Consider the following 13,820-nt stretch of genomic DNA (forward strand, 5'->3'; position numbering starts at 1 on the left):
GGTAGAAACTTCTTGTGGCGTTCAGATCTTGCTCTTGGCTCTGAATCTGGCCGTCCATCTTTTGATTTCAGACTCCATTAGCATGCATACAATGTTAACTAATGTTAGCTCTGGGCAACCTGACATAGCTGTGGTGTCCCTGTTCTTTGCAGGTGAGTTGGACTAAGATGGCCTTCAGAGGTCCCTTCTCAGTGTTTGCTCTGTAAGATGATATATCTGAGCACTTCTAAATTACCAAAAAAAAGTATGGCCTGAATTATTGCTGTTTGATCACAGCTATTGTAATATGTGAGCTGATGCCTCTCCATTACTGCCAGCGTTACTACTGACATGATGAATGTCTCAAATGCAGAATAAGTTTGTATTCCATAGACAAGTTTTGGGTTAATGTTCAGTTGATAGAGAATACAACGTGACATTGCCAGAAGTCATGCTCCGTTTGCTACAGGATCTTGTGTGTTCTCTACAAACATAAGAACAGTTCCAATTTGCACGGCTCACCCAAGTTTTCCTGTGATCACACTCATTCTGTAGGCGCTGTATTTATGCCTCTTCCCATTGCTCACAACCTGCGAGGCATTAATCTGTTAATATAGCTGCAGAAGTGTCAAGCAGACAGCAAAAGGCTTAGTTTTTAATATGGCAGCGTGGAGCGACCCACGGTAAGGTCACACTGCTCACACTGGCTCCTGTCTCAGGTCAGGAGAGGTCTCTGGTAGCCAGTTTTGGAAGCTGGCACAAACTCGCTCTGTCATGTGCTACTTGGGGAAAAGTTCAAACATTCAAATGTGGGCTCAAAACCCAGGCAGCAGGAGCTGAGATGCAGCTCTTAAAGAGAACGTTCAGTGTATATTTCTACCTGTCCCACAGAGCTCCTGACCGCCCTTCGAAGACCATTACCTTTTGAAGTTGATGTTTGGAAGCGCCTCTTCAAGTATGAAGGAAGCTGGGGAGTGGGATGGAGAGTACCTACGTCTGGAAGCGTGGGGTTCAGTGGTGGCAATCATTCAGCACGTGTTTCAGAAGATTCTGAAGCAGAAACGCTCTGGAGCCCAGATGGACCAATGCATTACTACGGATCAAAGTGGGCAGTCTGTTGTGAATATATCAAAGTGACTTCTGTTACATCTTGTCACCTTTGACTGCTCAACCCAATGGCCACAGCCAACTAGAATCAACAGAGCAAATCTACGGGCTACGTTTGAACCTACATCTCTGTGCTTACAATGCGGTACTCAACATTGGTGTAACAGCACGTCTTTGGGTGAAATGTACACTACTGAGAGTCGGCTGCTCTACAAATTCAGCTCAATCTCATGCAGCAGCAGCTTAAGGGTCAGTGCGATATCCTACCATCTTACCATCACCATTTCTAACCTAATATTTGAAGGTGTGAGCTTAGACCCTTGGTTTGGGATGAGGAGTTGTTAGCATCCTGACAAAAATCTTTTTTCTGCTTTCACTGCCCCAAGTAAGGCACAAGATAATAATCAGCTTCTCGCTGGTACTATCAGATGGAATCAAAGCTCTGACTTTCCTGGCATTCTCACTGTAAACTCCTCATAAGGTTGAGAGAGGTTGGCCAAAACTTGGAGGCAAACCCAGGCTTAATTAATGAGCCTATTGTTCATTAATAGTGACACTGCCAGTTGTTGCGGTGCATTTGGAGTCAATGAAATGGGAAAGTAAGGGAGGAAGCAGCCAACGATAACGAGAAGGTTGAGGGCCTGATCCCAACGCCACTGGTCAGCAAACACCTCCCAACTGGGAGATGTGCTCTGGGGTTGCTAAAACCACTGGGAGAGAGCACTGGATGGGAAGGAAAAACGTGGACTATCCAATTGTTTCCCAGAGCACTGATGTGTTCTGCAGCGCGTTTAGGAGGATCGGGAAGGAAAGGGGCTGTTCAGCTGAGCTTTCCAACTAAGCTTATTTTGACCGAGAATGTTGTTCACAGGAATGTAAAAATGCTCTTATTGTTTCTAATGCAGAACAGCAAAATAAAAGTCCGTGGTGCAGACAGAACGATTTGGATTGTGAGAGTCCCAGCTCCGACCTCTCCACCACAAGAAGTGCTACGTTTGTCACAGCGTGCCAAGTATTCTTTTGCTAACGCTGTCCTCCTGCACTATGTAAAGGATGTTTATAAGGTCCAGCTGCTATGTTTTATCGCTGTTAGGAGGGACCACAGCACTGCTGCAGAAGCTACAATGGTCTAAGTAAAATCTCCGAACCATTTCTGGGCAGGTATCCAAAGGCCAATGTCTGGCTAAGCTTGTAGGGCTTTTCAGACACAACCAAACCTGATACTTGACGCCCTTTGAATTCAGAGGTGTTAACATTGAGATTAAAAAGGCTGGTAGAAAAGTATGTGCTGGCATGATTGACACAGGCAGCAGGTAAACGAAGATCTTTGCTGATTAAAGACTTGCTGGGCTAATTGAATGAGCTCTGCTCAGATAAACCCAATGGAGATGCGGGAGCCTGTGTCCCATTGTGACTTTTGGCCATGAAGTCTTTAACCAGACCATTTAAATGCCTGCACTCAGAGCCAGCCGGAATAGAGAGAATAAGGTCACCTATGTGGTATACCTCATTGCTCTCTCTTTGCTACAGCTCCTCTTCCAGAGGCTGTGCACATACTGACCAAAAGCCATCTTCTGGGATTTCCCTGCTCCTGGAACTGCTTCCGTGCTCAGAGGCTGGAAATACAGAGCACTCTGTTTATAACCTCCCCAATGCAGTGTTACAATGTCTGCAGTGACAATCAGCATAGAAAAAAGTGCTGTCACCTGCATATTACTGGAAAACAGTTGGAAAAAGGTATTGCGTAGGCTGTGCATTTACCAAAACTTCATTCACAGCAGAGCAAATGAATGATGTCACTAATGATTATGCAAGTTTACAAGGACAGCGGAAACTCTCCAGTGGTGAGAAAATGACTGCATAAACCCAGGCTGGATGTGGCTCTGGGCAGCCTGGTCTGGTGGTTGGCGACCCTGCACAAAGCAGGGGGGTTGAAACTCGATGATCATTGTGGTCCTTTTCAACCCAGGCCATTCTATGATAATGACCAGAAGCATCTGGATCACTGCACTACCATTCATTCGAGCAGTAGGACACCAGGTAAAACTCTGTCCTCACTGCCACGGAGAGCAGGAGGGGAATGATTCCCCTTGTAAGGAGCATGAGAAACACAGCCGAACAAGAACCAGTGCACAAAGAGCAGAGCTCTTAGGTAGGATACTCTGAGGGTGTTTGGATTAAAAAAAAATATATATAAAAAGTAACATGAGGAAAACAGAGCAGTAAAGGTGCCTGGGAACCACCCAACCAAAGCTTAACCCCGACAGAGTCCAGCAGAAAGGAGCTGGCTGTGGGACAAAGCCACGGTGAGGCTGTGTGACCAGTAGCACACGGGGCACAACGAGGCACGTGAAGAGATGCTGAGCACCAAAGCCAGCTGCTGATACGGCCCTGATGTCAGGCTTGAGGCAGCTCGCCAAGACCAGTCTGTTGGCTGTCGATGAAAGCATTACGTTATCTCCTAACGTGAACTGGGTTGAAACTACACGGAAAGAGGTTATTCAGAGGATCCATCCGAAAGGGACCAAAAGCGACGCAGCACAGCCAAATTCCTTGTGATTCAGAAATACCGGGGGCAGTAGGAGCGGGTACTAAGGGAATGTGATCAGGCACAAGCTGCGGTGTGTGAACTGGGACCATCTACAACAGGGATAATAAAAACCAGCTGCCTGTGGAAGGAGCCGACTGAAAAACTCAGGGACAAGTTAAGGTCAAGCTGGAGCTGAACTCCTCCTTCAAAGGAGGCTGTAGTCTGGGAACCCGGGCAGGATCACCTCCCTCGGCCTGCTGGCCACACTCTCCCCTTCCAGCCGCGGATCTCACAGTTCGCTGCCTTCAGTTCCTCACACGACGACGCGCTGCCCGCAGCCTCCCTTCGCGGCCCCTTTAACTCCGGCTCTCCACAGCTTCCCCCCTCACAGCGGGCCGCCGGGGGCGCGGCTGCGCGTTGAAGCCGCCGCGCGGCGGTGTGAGGCGGGGCCGTAGGAGCGGCAGTGCGGGCTGTGTGCCGCTGTCGCTGAGTGGCGCGGAGGTCGCCGGCGCTTCAGCTCGCGGGCGGGCTGTCAGCGGCACGCTGTTCCTCGGTGGCTTCGCCGAGCTCGGCGATGCGTTGCAGGCATCTCGGCGGCTAAAGGCAGTCGGATTTACTCGTGGCTTTTGGAAAGCGAGCATGGGAGAAGTTTGCTGCTAACCCTTCGGGTGTCGTCTCCGCGTTCCTGTCGACGTTCTGGTACCGGCGGTGCGCTTAGCGCGGCCGTTTTACACCGGAAAGCTGAAGGCATCCGTTCATTTCACGTCTGGAATCGGGTTTCAGGTACTTTTCCATTCGTGCGTCTGATGCGGATTTCTTGAAGCAGCTTCCTGTCAGTGTGGAGAAGGAACTTTGAGTAAGAAGCAAAGCGGGAACTCAGCGCATCAGCTGAGGTGAAAGGGCAGAGCTGCTCTGTGGGGCTGTTGGTTTGTTTGGGTTGAGATGTGTTCTGCCTTCCTGCTCTCTTCCTATAAGGACAGAAAGCTGGAAGGGGGATGCAGGGTAGGAGTGAGGGGAAGGGCACGTGGAGGAGCTTCTGTGAAGCGGCAGGAGACGTGCTGTGCACCCTGCACAAGCACAGACCTTGGCAGTAACACGCGACCTTAACCCCGAGGTTAAGGTTGGGGTATGGCGAGGGAACAGTGCTGTGAAGCTTCTGCATTAGGGTATCCTAGGTGTATATCAAAGCTAAAGCTAATATTAGTACCTCTGTGTGCATATAAGCCTCTATTTGGCAGTATTTGCCCACTTCTGTACCACATTAGTGCACCAGCGTTGCGCAGAAGCTCAGCAGGTTGCTTAGGCAGGGTGGAATGCGGTGCATGCAGAAGCACAGGCAGATTTTGGATTGCTATCATTGCTGTGGTGGTTGTTAGAGATAAAACATGTCTGGCTGTGTGCTGGGTTGGGGAGGGGGTTAAGTGGTAAATTGTAGTCCTGTCTATGAAGTCCCAAAAGCAAAAGCGGCGTTCTGTGGTGATAAGGGGGAAACTGAGCTTGGGTTTGTCTCCGTTAGTTAAGTATTGATTAGCCATTAATCATGGTAGGGCAGAGAGGCACGTGAGGAGCCTGGAGCTGGCTGTATGCTCTCTGGCTCTGCTGCTTTCCTGGTAGAGGCTGTGCCAGTGGTTCCTCATCTGACCTGCATTGCTTTTGGCAGGATAAGGGGTGACCTTATGTGCCCTTGGTTTTATTTTCACACTTGGGGTGTTCTGTACCGTCCTAAAGGTTATGCTGCATTGCTCTGGGCTCATTGGCAGAGTATTTGGACTTCTCTGCTCTGAGTTCCGTTGTATTGTGTTTTGTCAGAAGACTGAACACCCGAGTACCTTCCTCATGAAATAAATAGGAAATAAAGAAAGTTAGGGCTGCAGTCACTATTCATCAGGCACGCTAAATGTCTGCAGCTTCTGCAGACTTCACTCGTATGCTGAGTTAACAGCCCTTCCAGAGGCAGGAAGTGACCAAAGCTGGTTAATCTTTACAACAGCCAGTGCTAAATACTTGGCTTCTTGGGGCTGTTTTCCAGCTGGGCCACACAGATGAGTAAACAAAGGAAGAGGGAAAGGAAGCGTTGAGGGAAGAGCTTTCAAATTCAGTTATTCCACGGAATTAATTGGCAAAGGGTGCTGTAGAGTCGAGGTTTAGGAGGATCTTATAGGAAATGGGGGTAGGAAGTCTTCACGTTACAAGGAAGAGAAAATAGGAGCTGTGGAGACACCTGCTGGTTTGGGAGAGGGCAGGCTTCTATGGGCTGGTCCAGGCTGGTTTTACAGCCTTTGGCTCTTTCCTGAGAAGACTGGATGACCTGAGCGCCTTGCAAAGCGTATGCCATAGTTTATTAGGGTTTGTGGTCACTTTGGCAAATTCTCTTCATTGGTGTCTAAGTTAGAGCAGGCTTTTGACTGTGAAAGGCCTTACATGTGTTTGAGAGGCAAAGTCTTTTCCTCTTTTATGATGAAGATAGTGGTTGCCCCAGTATGTAGCAGAAGGACAGGCTTGAACCCAGGTGCCTTTGTTCTGTATTCTTGCCTTTCTTAGGATTGTCAAAGGCATTAAATAGTTTAACCCTTTGCTGTTTGGTAGGTCCATTTTAAATAAAATCACCATTTCAGTAAAAAGTTGGCGTATATATTTATGTAACAACTGTTTTATTTGTAGAAGCTTTAAATCCTCTCTTTCCTTCACAGAAAGAAGAGCTGATTATGTCAGCACTGAGCTGGAAGCCCTTTCTCTATGGAGGCTTAGCATCAATCACTGCAGAATGTGGTAAGCATTTCTGTAACTCTTTGTGATTCCTTTAACTCAGTTATAGTCCCTTTTAATACCAGCTTGATTCTGTGCTATTAGTGATGTGGTGTTGCCTGGTCTTCTCTAGCATACAGCATGAGAGTGTCTCTTCAGTACTGACTGAACAGTTCCTCAGAACTTTGTTCTAGTTTTAAAACACTTCTGACTGTAAATTCATATCCATGTCTTGTTTTAATACAACATTTGTCTTTGGATTCTGTTCTTGGAGTGTATTGATCTGACGGTAGGTATACACAGCTCTTGTTCTGCAAGAGTAGGCAAGTAAAGCTGTTATATTGCCTGTAAACATAGCGAACAAAAAATAGTTGGATGGGAAGCAGGTAGGGCTTCTGACAAGTTCTAGAAGAAAATGGGTGACCTAAAATGAACCACTTTAGCAATCTCCTGGTAAAAGAGACTATATGCTTTTCTTTCCAGGAGCGTTTTTATATACCATGGTATTAAATGAAGTCTGGTGTTTCTTATGTCGTGTTCTTTGTCTCCTTTGTTTAGGTGAGTGCTTGCTTAGCATTTGTTTGTTTTTCTTTTTTCTTCAAGGTACTTTCCCAATTGACCTCACAAAAACACGTCTACAGGTTCAAGGTCAAGTTAATGATGCCAAATACAAAGAGATCCGCTACCGTGGAATGATGCATGCCCTGGTCAGAATATTCAGAGAAGAAGGATTGAAAGCCTTATACTCTGGGTAATACAAATTGAGTTGCAGTAGTATCTTCTGACCACTCTATTGATGAGGATAAGCCCGCAGTGGTTATACTCTTGGGTTTCAGGTTGATAAGGTGTTTGTAGGAAATGTACTGTTCTTCTCAGTCTGCAGTTTGAAAGCCCAAGCTTAATTACTTCAGGCTCTGCTCTCAGCAATATCACTTGGTAGTTTCTTTTTAATGTAATGACCTACTTGAGAAAAAGTATAGCAAAGCATAACATTACTTTATAGAATGATGCTACACTTCCATCTATGCAGTGCTTCTGTAGTGGTTTCGTTATTCATCTGGAGAAAATTGAGCTCAACTTCTCCTAGTTTACTTTTTCTTGCTTTGGCATGTATATAACTATGCATGTCCTTCTTTAAAAGAAGTAAGTTGTGTGGATATAGTTTGCAGCTATTTGAGACAAGCTTGCCAGCTATTTTATTGATCAAAGTTTGAGGCGTGCTCTGAAAGTAATCCTCCCACAATTCATTTATGTTCTTGCAGTCTATTAAAATGATGAATGTACACACACTAAATCCCAAAACAAGCCTCCCCATCCAAGCCCAAAGAAAAAACCCCACCTTGTTTTTATCTCCAGTGGGATTAAAATATAGATTTAAACAAACAAACCTTTTGATTGTTCACTATTTTAAAGTGGGAGACTGAACGCAAAAGAGTATTTGTTAATTGGTCTATTGCAGTGATGATATTTGTGCTCAGATTTGCCTGTTTTTACAGGATTGCACCTGCAATGTTACGCCAGGCTTCATATGGAACTATAAAAATAGGCACTTACCAGAGCTTAAAAAGAATGTTTGTTGAACATCCAGAAGGTGAGTAGTTTGTGTGTGGCTTTTTAGTTTCTTGGGGGGTAGGGGAGGCATTTTAATTGAGGACTAGTTTGCTTGAGGCTGGTTGCTTCTGTTTGCTACTTTATCATAACAGTTTGAATAAGTCTTCTTGGAAGACCTTCTTTATATTAGGTACAGCCAAGGGAGCAAGGAAGGAAGTCTTGTATCAGCATCAATCTGAAGGCTTTCTTAAACACTCTCTGGTTACAGTAGAGGTGGCATCATCCTGCACCAATGTGTTTTAAGCTTAGTAAATCTGCAGCTAAACTTTTCTATTTTTTTTTTTTCATGGAATAGATGAAACTCTGATGATAAATGTTCTATGTGGCATTCTTTCGGGAGTCATTTCATCATCTATTGCCAACCCAACGGATGTCTTAAAGGTAATTATGTATTTGTAATTGTAATTTATATGGAGTTTGTCCTTAGTGTCGTCTTTGTTTTCATTGAGGAACTGCAGAATCTCCTTTGACTTAATGGTCACCTGTAATAAAAAAGTGAGAAATCTAAAGTGGAATCTAAAACCACTGTAAAATCCATCCTTCCTAGGCTACTGTGGTTATTTAGAGGCATTTCTAATGGAAGCTTTTGCTTTAAGCGTGGCATCAGTTAATTATTTCCCAATGTGATGCCTGTATTTGGCTCTCTTTGGATCTCAGCAAAGCTTTCAATACTGTCTCTCACGGTATCATGAGACAAAATGGCCAGCTAGACAAGTGCAGAATGGGGTGGGTGAACAGTTGGCAGATAGGTTGGGCTCAAAAGGCTCTAAATAGGGTGCCATGAGGCTACTGGCCAGCCATGGTGGGTTTCTCCAGGACTCAATTTTAGGGCCAGTTCTCTTTAACGTTATTATAAATAATCTGGATACAGGTGTTGAATGCACACTAAGTAACTCTTATGTGTAATTAGAAGGAGTTGTGGACTCCTTCAAGGGTAGAGAGGCCTGGCAGGGAGATCTCAGCAGATGAGAGGGCAAAGTGATCACCAACCGTATGATTACCAGCCGAAGTCTTCATCTTTTTACTTCTCATTTACAAGTGTTCTTATGAGAGCGCTGTAAGGGACGTCTTGCAGGAGCCATCTGCCCACCTAATCTAAACGGTGTAATGTTCAAGTACAGAAATAGAGGTGACTCAATGCAGCTAAAAAATACACCTCATACTGATTCAAAATTAGCATCGTGGTAATGCCAGCTATCAATTTGTATTCAGAGAAATTGACTTTGTTGTTTCAGAGACTGTAACTTACCGTGTTTTAAAAACTGTCTTAAACCATTATTGGTCTTCTGATTGGAAAAAGTATTTATATTCAATTTTGATCTTCAAATAATCTCAGATCAGAATGCAAGCCCAAGGCAGTGTGATTCAAGGAGGAATGATGTGCAACTTTATCCAGATCTATCAAAATGAAGGAACTAAAGGATTATGGAAGGCAAGTGTTTGGAACCGTATCCTACATTTTCAGTACACTTTGCTCAACTGTATTTCATCTAGAGAATTCTCAAGCAAAACACAGATATGCAGGTAGCTAAGGTGCCTTTCTTGTACTCAGTCTTGTAGGTTGTCTGTTTTACTGACTGCTGTCAGTGACTGATGGAAGATTGTTCTGAAGCAGCTGGAAAACAGAAATGGTTTTCTAAAAGCATTTCCATCTGTTTTGCTTTTCCACCCGTCTTCCCCAACTTGTCTATTCTGCAGTTAGTTTTAAGCACAGCTGTTGTTGAGATCTTTGACCATTGATGTAGACTTAGAGGTTAAGCAGAGAGAGAATAGCAAGAAGAGACAGAAATCAACATTAATTCTGGGCAGTATGTGGTGTACCTGCCAGATTTGTGATTTCTTGCTTTGTGCTGGAAAAGATAGTATTTTCTGATGGTGCATGAAGATGAATGATGCTTTTCTTTAAACTCCTCAGGGAGTTTCCCTGACAGCACAGAGAGCTGCTTTGGTTGTTGGAGTGGAACTGCCAGTATATGACTTCACCAAGAAACAAATAATCGTGTCTGGATATATGGGAGACACAGTGTATACTCACTTCCTGTAAGTTTGTCTAATTAAATCTGCTCCCTTAGCTCACCATTGGCTGTGTGGAATGGATCTTGATCTTATTTTGATGTTTTTTTTTCACTTCTGAGAAGATGCCAATCCAATTCTGTTCAATCAGCCTGGATGTGAATGTATTTCTGGTGTGTTTATGCTTTTCAGTGCGATAGCTGATTAGACATTTTCCTTCTCTTTCTCTGGGAGGCTGGGTTGATTTTTGTGCTTTCTTCAAGCCTGGTAGGTGAAACTCTGTTCAAACTTTCTTTTCTCAGCTCGAGTTTTACTTGTGGGCTAGCTGGAGCCCTAGCATCCAACCCAATTGATGTGGTGAGAACACGCATGATGAATCAGGCAAGCCAGCCAAATGGGGGGCACTCAAACTACAAAGGTACCTTGGATTGCTTGTTACAAGTAAGTAGTTTGCATTATCATCTTCGGTAGAAACTGGTGCCTGGACAATGATGTAGGTGTAGAACTTGAAAATCTGAGTTTATGTAGAAAATCAATCCAAGTAATTTCTTCTGTATGCTCAGGAGGGCTGCACTGCCTATATGCTTGGTGTGAAAAGCATCTGCTGTTGTGATGGGTCAGAAAGACAGCTAGCTTAGTGTACATACAGCCAACAGTTTGGGTAATTAGATGAGAAGACTACTTAGCAGCATTGTTTTTTGCTTTATACAAAGTTTGGAAGTTAGGGATGTGACTTCAGCAAGGTGCTTGAAAACTATTTCATAACAAAAACACCACTGTCCTTTTGTGCTGAGTGGTATGTTTTTACTGCTGTGGCTGTGCCAGAGAGATGGATGCCATCCTAGGTACCTTCGAGTAGGAGTGAGCAACAGGGAATAGGTGAATGTATCTCTTAGCTCAAATATTCTTATTACAGGTTTACTACAGCACCCTGGAAACAGTGAAGTTAGGGAAAATATGGCCTGGGAAAAGAAACTTGTAGTTGTTAATGCTTGAATGCATGGGTTTTATCATCTCCCTTTTGCAGTAGGTACTCTCATAGAGGCTGAGTGTAGGCTGTGTCCCCCTTTGTCTGGTAATCCCGCTTTTACCTCTGGGTCTAAAGCAAGAAGTGGGATGATTATGTGCATACTTAATCACTTTTAATTTTCCTCACTAATTGAGTTATGTAAACGTGTTCCTGTTTTGTTTTCCAGACCTGGAAGAACGAGGGCTTCTTTGCTCTCTACAAAGGGTTTTGGCCAAACTGGTTAAGACTTGGCCCTTGGAATATCATTGTATCCTCTTAAAAGGTGTGCAAAGCAGACTAAGCTAGCCTTGCAACAGGTACTGAGAAGTAGTCAGCATACGTTCTCTTAATGGACCATCATCTGGTGCATTATTTCCTTAGTCAGCTGCTCCCAGTCAGTTACTATATAATATATGTAAGTATATATTATATAGACCTTATGAGGAGCGGCTGAAGGAGCTGGGGTTGTTCAGTCCAGAGAAGAGGAGGCTCAGGGGAGACCATATTGCTCTCTATAACTACCTGAAGGGAGCTTGTAGTGAGCTGGGGGTCAGCCTCTTCTCTCGGGTGACTAGTGATAGGACTAGAGGGAATGGCTTCAAGCTGTGCCAGGGCAGGTTCAGGCTGGATGTTAGGAAATACTACTTCTCTGAAAGGGTGGTCAGGCACTGGAATGGGCTGCCCATAGAGGTGGTGGAGTCACCGAGCCTGGTGGTGTTTAAAGAGCATTTGGATGTTGTGTTGAGGGACATGGTTTAGCGAGAACCATTGGTGAAGGGCGAATGGTTGGACTGGGTGATCCTGTGGGTCTTTTCCAACCTTAGTGATTCTATGATTATATATTACACACACACAGTTGCACTGTGAATTGTGTTGTATGATCTTGAAAACTGGTTTTCTGTTATTCCCTCAATCTCATACCTGTCCGTTCCCTTAGTTTGGTATTTACTTTTAAATACAATTGACCAGATGAAATGAGCTCAATTCAGAACTCTAGAACTGGGGAAACTGCTGGCAGTTAACTTGGAAATCTTCTTCCATGTGTCTTAGTCTAAGTCCAACTGCAGAAAGCCCTGCAGAAAGTGACCTGACAATAGTAATGCTATTCCTATGAGCAAACCTACTTCAGTTTATTAAAGGAGAGAAAAAAAGTCTCAGGGCTCTCACAGGGGTCTCCTGCCTCCTGTTCTCTTTTTGAGGTTCTTAGGAACAGGGCTGGGAGAACCATTGGCATTGCTAGTCTTGAAGTTTTCTACATGCAGCAGTTCATAGAATCATAGAATGGCCTGGGTTGAAAAGGACCACAGTGATCATTGAGTTTCAACCCCCCTGCTATGTGCAGGGTCGCCAACCACCAGACCAGGCTGCCCAGAGCCACATCCAGCCTGGCCTTGAATGCCTCCAGGGATGGGGCTTCCACAGCCTCCTTGGGCAACCTGTTCCAGTGCGTCACCACCTTCTGTGTGGAAAGCTTCCTCCTAAGTATTTGAAGACTCTCCTCATATTGCCTCTCCTTCTCTGAAAGCAAGTTTGATTGTATTACGCAGTACTACCAGCAGTCAGCACTTTATAAAGGAAGGAACTAGCAGTGGAAGGAGGTTTGATACGCAGCACTGCCCGTTGGCAGTAACGTAACCATTTTTCACTGTGTGAACAAAAAACAGTTCTCCTTAATAATCGTTTCAGTTCTTTCTGACGTATGAACAGCTGAAGAAATTAGACTTGTGATGTCCTGACCCATGTGCTGAATTCAGCTCAGTGGCTTCAGAGCAACTTGTAAGTTACCTTGAGTAGACCCAAGGAAGAGGTAATCGGAAGACTTTGGAGGAGAACCATCTAGAAGTGAAGTGACATCATTGCAGACCCTTCTTTGACACGGTGGTTTGCTCGTGTGGTTAAGTGGATGACGTGCACTATTTTTCAGACTGAACCAAAAGAAAACACCAAAAACAGCAACGCCAAAACGGTGGAGACGCTCACAAAAAGCAGCAACAGCTGAGAATGCTAAAATGCCAACACCCCACATGGGTTCTCCCCAAGAAGGGTAGAACACCCCGAAAGGGACGCCCTCTTTGCCTTCAGATGGTAACCACTAAAAGGCCAGCCTTCCAAAAAGCAATCTTCCCCCACATAGCACCCCCAAAGGGTGGATCTTGGAGGTCTTCTCTAACCTAAATGGTTCTGTCTAAAAACCCTATCCCTCAAATAATACCCCACATAGACAACTCTCCCCCCCTCCCCCCCAAGGGCTGCCTGCCCTGGGGCAGTGCTCGCTATGGCTGCCCGGTGGATGGCACCCACCCCAAGCTCAGTGTTATGAGGTGGGTTATTAGCACAGCAACCCACGAGGCCGTTCCTCAGGTCAGATGGGTTTTGTGTATCCGCGCACACTGCTTGGTCTTCGCTGTAGTTGTCGCCGTGCTGCCATTGAAATGTTTGTAAATAGTTTTGTACAAACGGTGGATGTCTAACTTTTATTAAAGGTTTTGAAATAACCACGGAGTGGCTCTGAACTGCATTCGGATCTTTTCCAACGGGAGGGAGGGTAGCTCTTTAGATACCTTAAGGGCATTCCCAGCACCTGGGTCCCTCTGCTCCAGCCCTTGCCCCAGTAGGGACACCCAGAGCAGGGTGCCCAGAGCCACGTCCAGGCGGCTCTGGGAGATCCCCAAGGAGGAGACCCCACAGCCTCAGGGCATCCTGTGCGGGGCTCCCCCACGTCGGCCTCCCGGCCAGTAGGGGGCGCCCGCTCGCTTTCTCCCTCCCATCCCTCCTCGCCACGCGGCCCGGCCCGGCCCCCGGAAGTGCCGCCGCGTTCCGCCCCCC

At 45.5% G+C, this 13,820-nt stretch overlaps 1 protein-coding gene across 4 annotated transcripts; it reads left to right on the plus strand.

Moving 5' to 3' along the window:
- The first annotated feature begins 4,104 nt into the window (after window positions 1–4,104).
- On the plus strand, window positions 4,105–13,489 carry SLC25A30 (solute carrier family 25 member 30). 4 transcript variants are annotated; one of them, XM_040657981.2, is made up of 10 exons: window positions 4,105–4,509; window positions 6,307–6,385; window positions 6,965–7,112; window positions 7,858–7,952; window positions 8,268–8,353; window positions 9,309–9,404; window positions 9,888–10,012; window positions 10,288–10,426; window positions 11,182–11,262; window positions 12,681–13,489. In XM_040657981.2, the coding sequence occupies exons 2-10, from the start codon at window positions 6,322–6,324 to the stop codon at window positions 12,720–12,722; spliced, it is 876 nt and encodes a 291-aa protein (XP_040513915.1). In that variant the 5' UTR covers window positions 4,105–4,509; window positions 6,307–6,321; the 3' UTR covers window positions 12,723–13,489. The 4 variants fall into 4 exon arrangements, with proteins under 4 accessions (XP_040513915.1, XP_417040.3, XP_046761506.1 ...); XM_417040.8 differs by having other exon boundaries at window positions 4,105–4,399; XM_046905550.1 differs by lacking the exon at window positions 4,105–4,509 and adding an exon at window positions 5,409–5,942.
- Window positions 13,490–13,820: the final 331 nt, after the last annotated feature.

Source organism: Gallus gallus, chromosome 1 (genome assembly GCF_016699485.2).
Source record: "Gallus gallus isolate bGalGal1 chromosome 1, bGalGal1.mat.broiler.GRCg7b, whole genome shotgun sequence".
NCBI classification, from domain to species: domain Eukaryota; kingdom Metazoa; phylum Chordata; class Aves; order Galliformes; family Phasianidae; genus Gallus; species Gallus gallus.

Excerpts from the sequence above, each read along its gene's own strand:
- SLC25A30 (XM_046905547.1), top strand. Across the intron at positions 6,386-6,964 it reads ATCAATCACTGCAGAATGTG|GTACTTTCCCAATTGACCTC; the intron begins GTAAGCATTTCT and ends TTTTTCTTCAAG. Across the intron at positions 7,953-8,267 it reads GTTTGTTGAACATCCAGAAG|ATGAAACTCTGATGATAAAT; the intron begins GTGAGTAGTTTG and ends TTCATGGAATAG.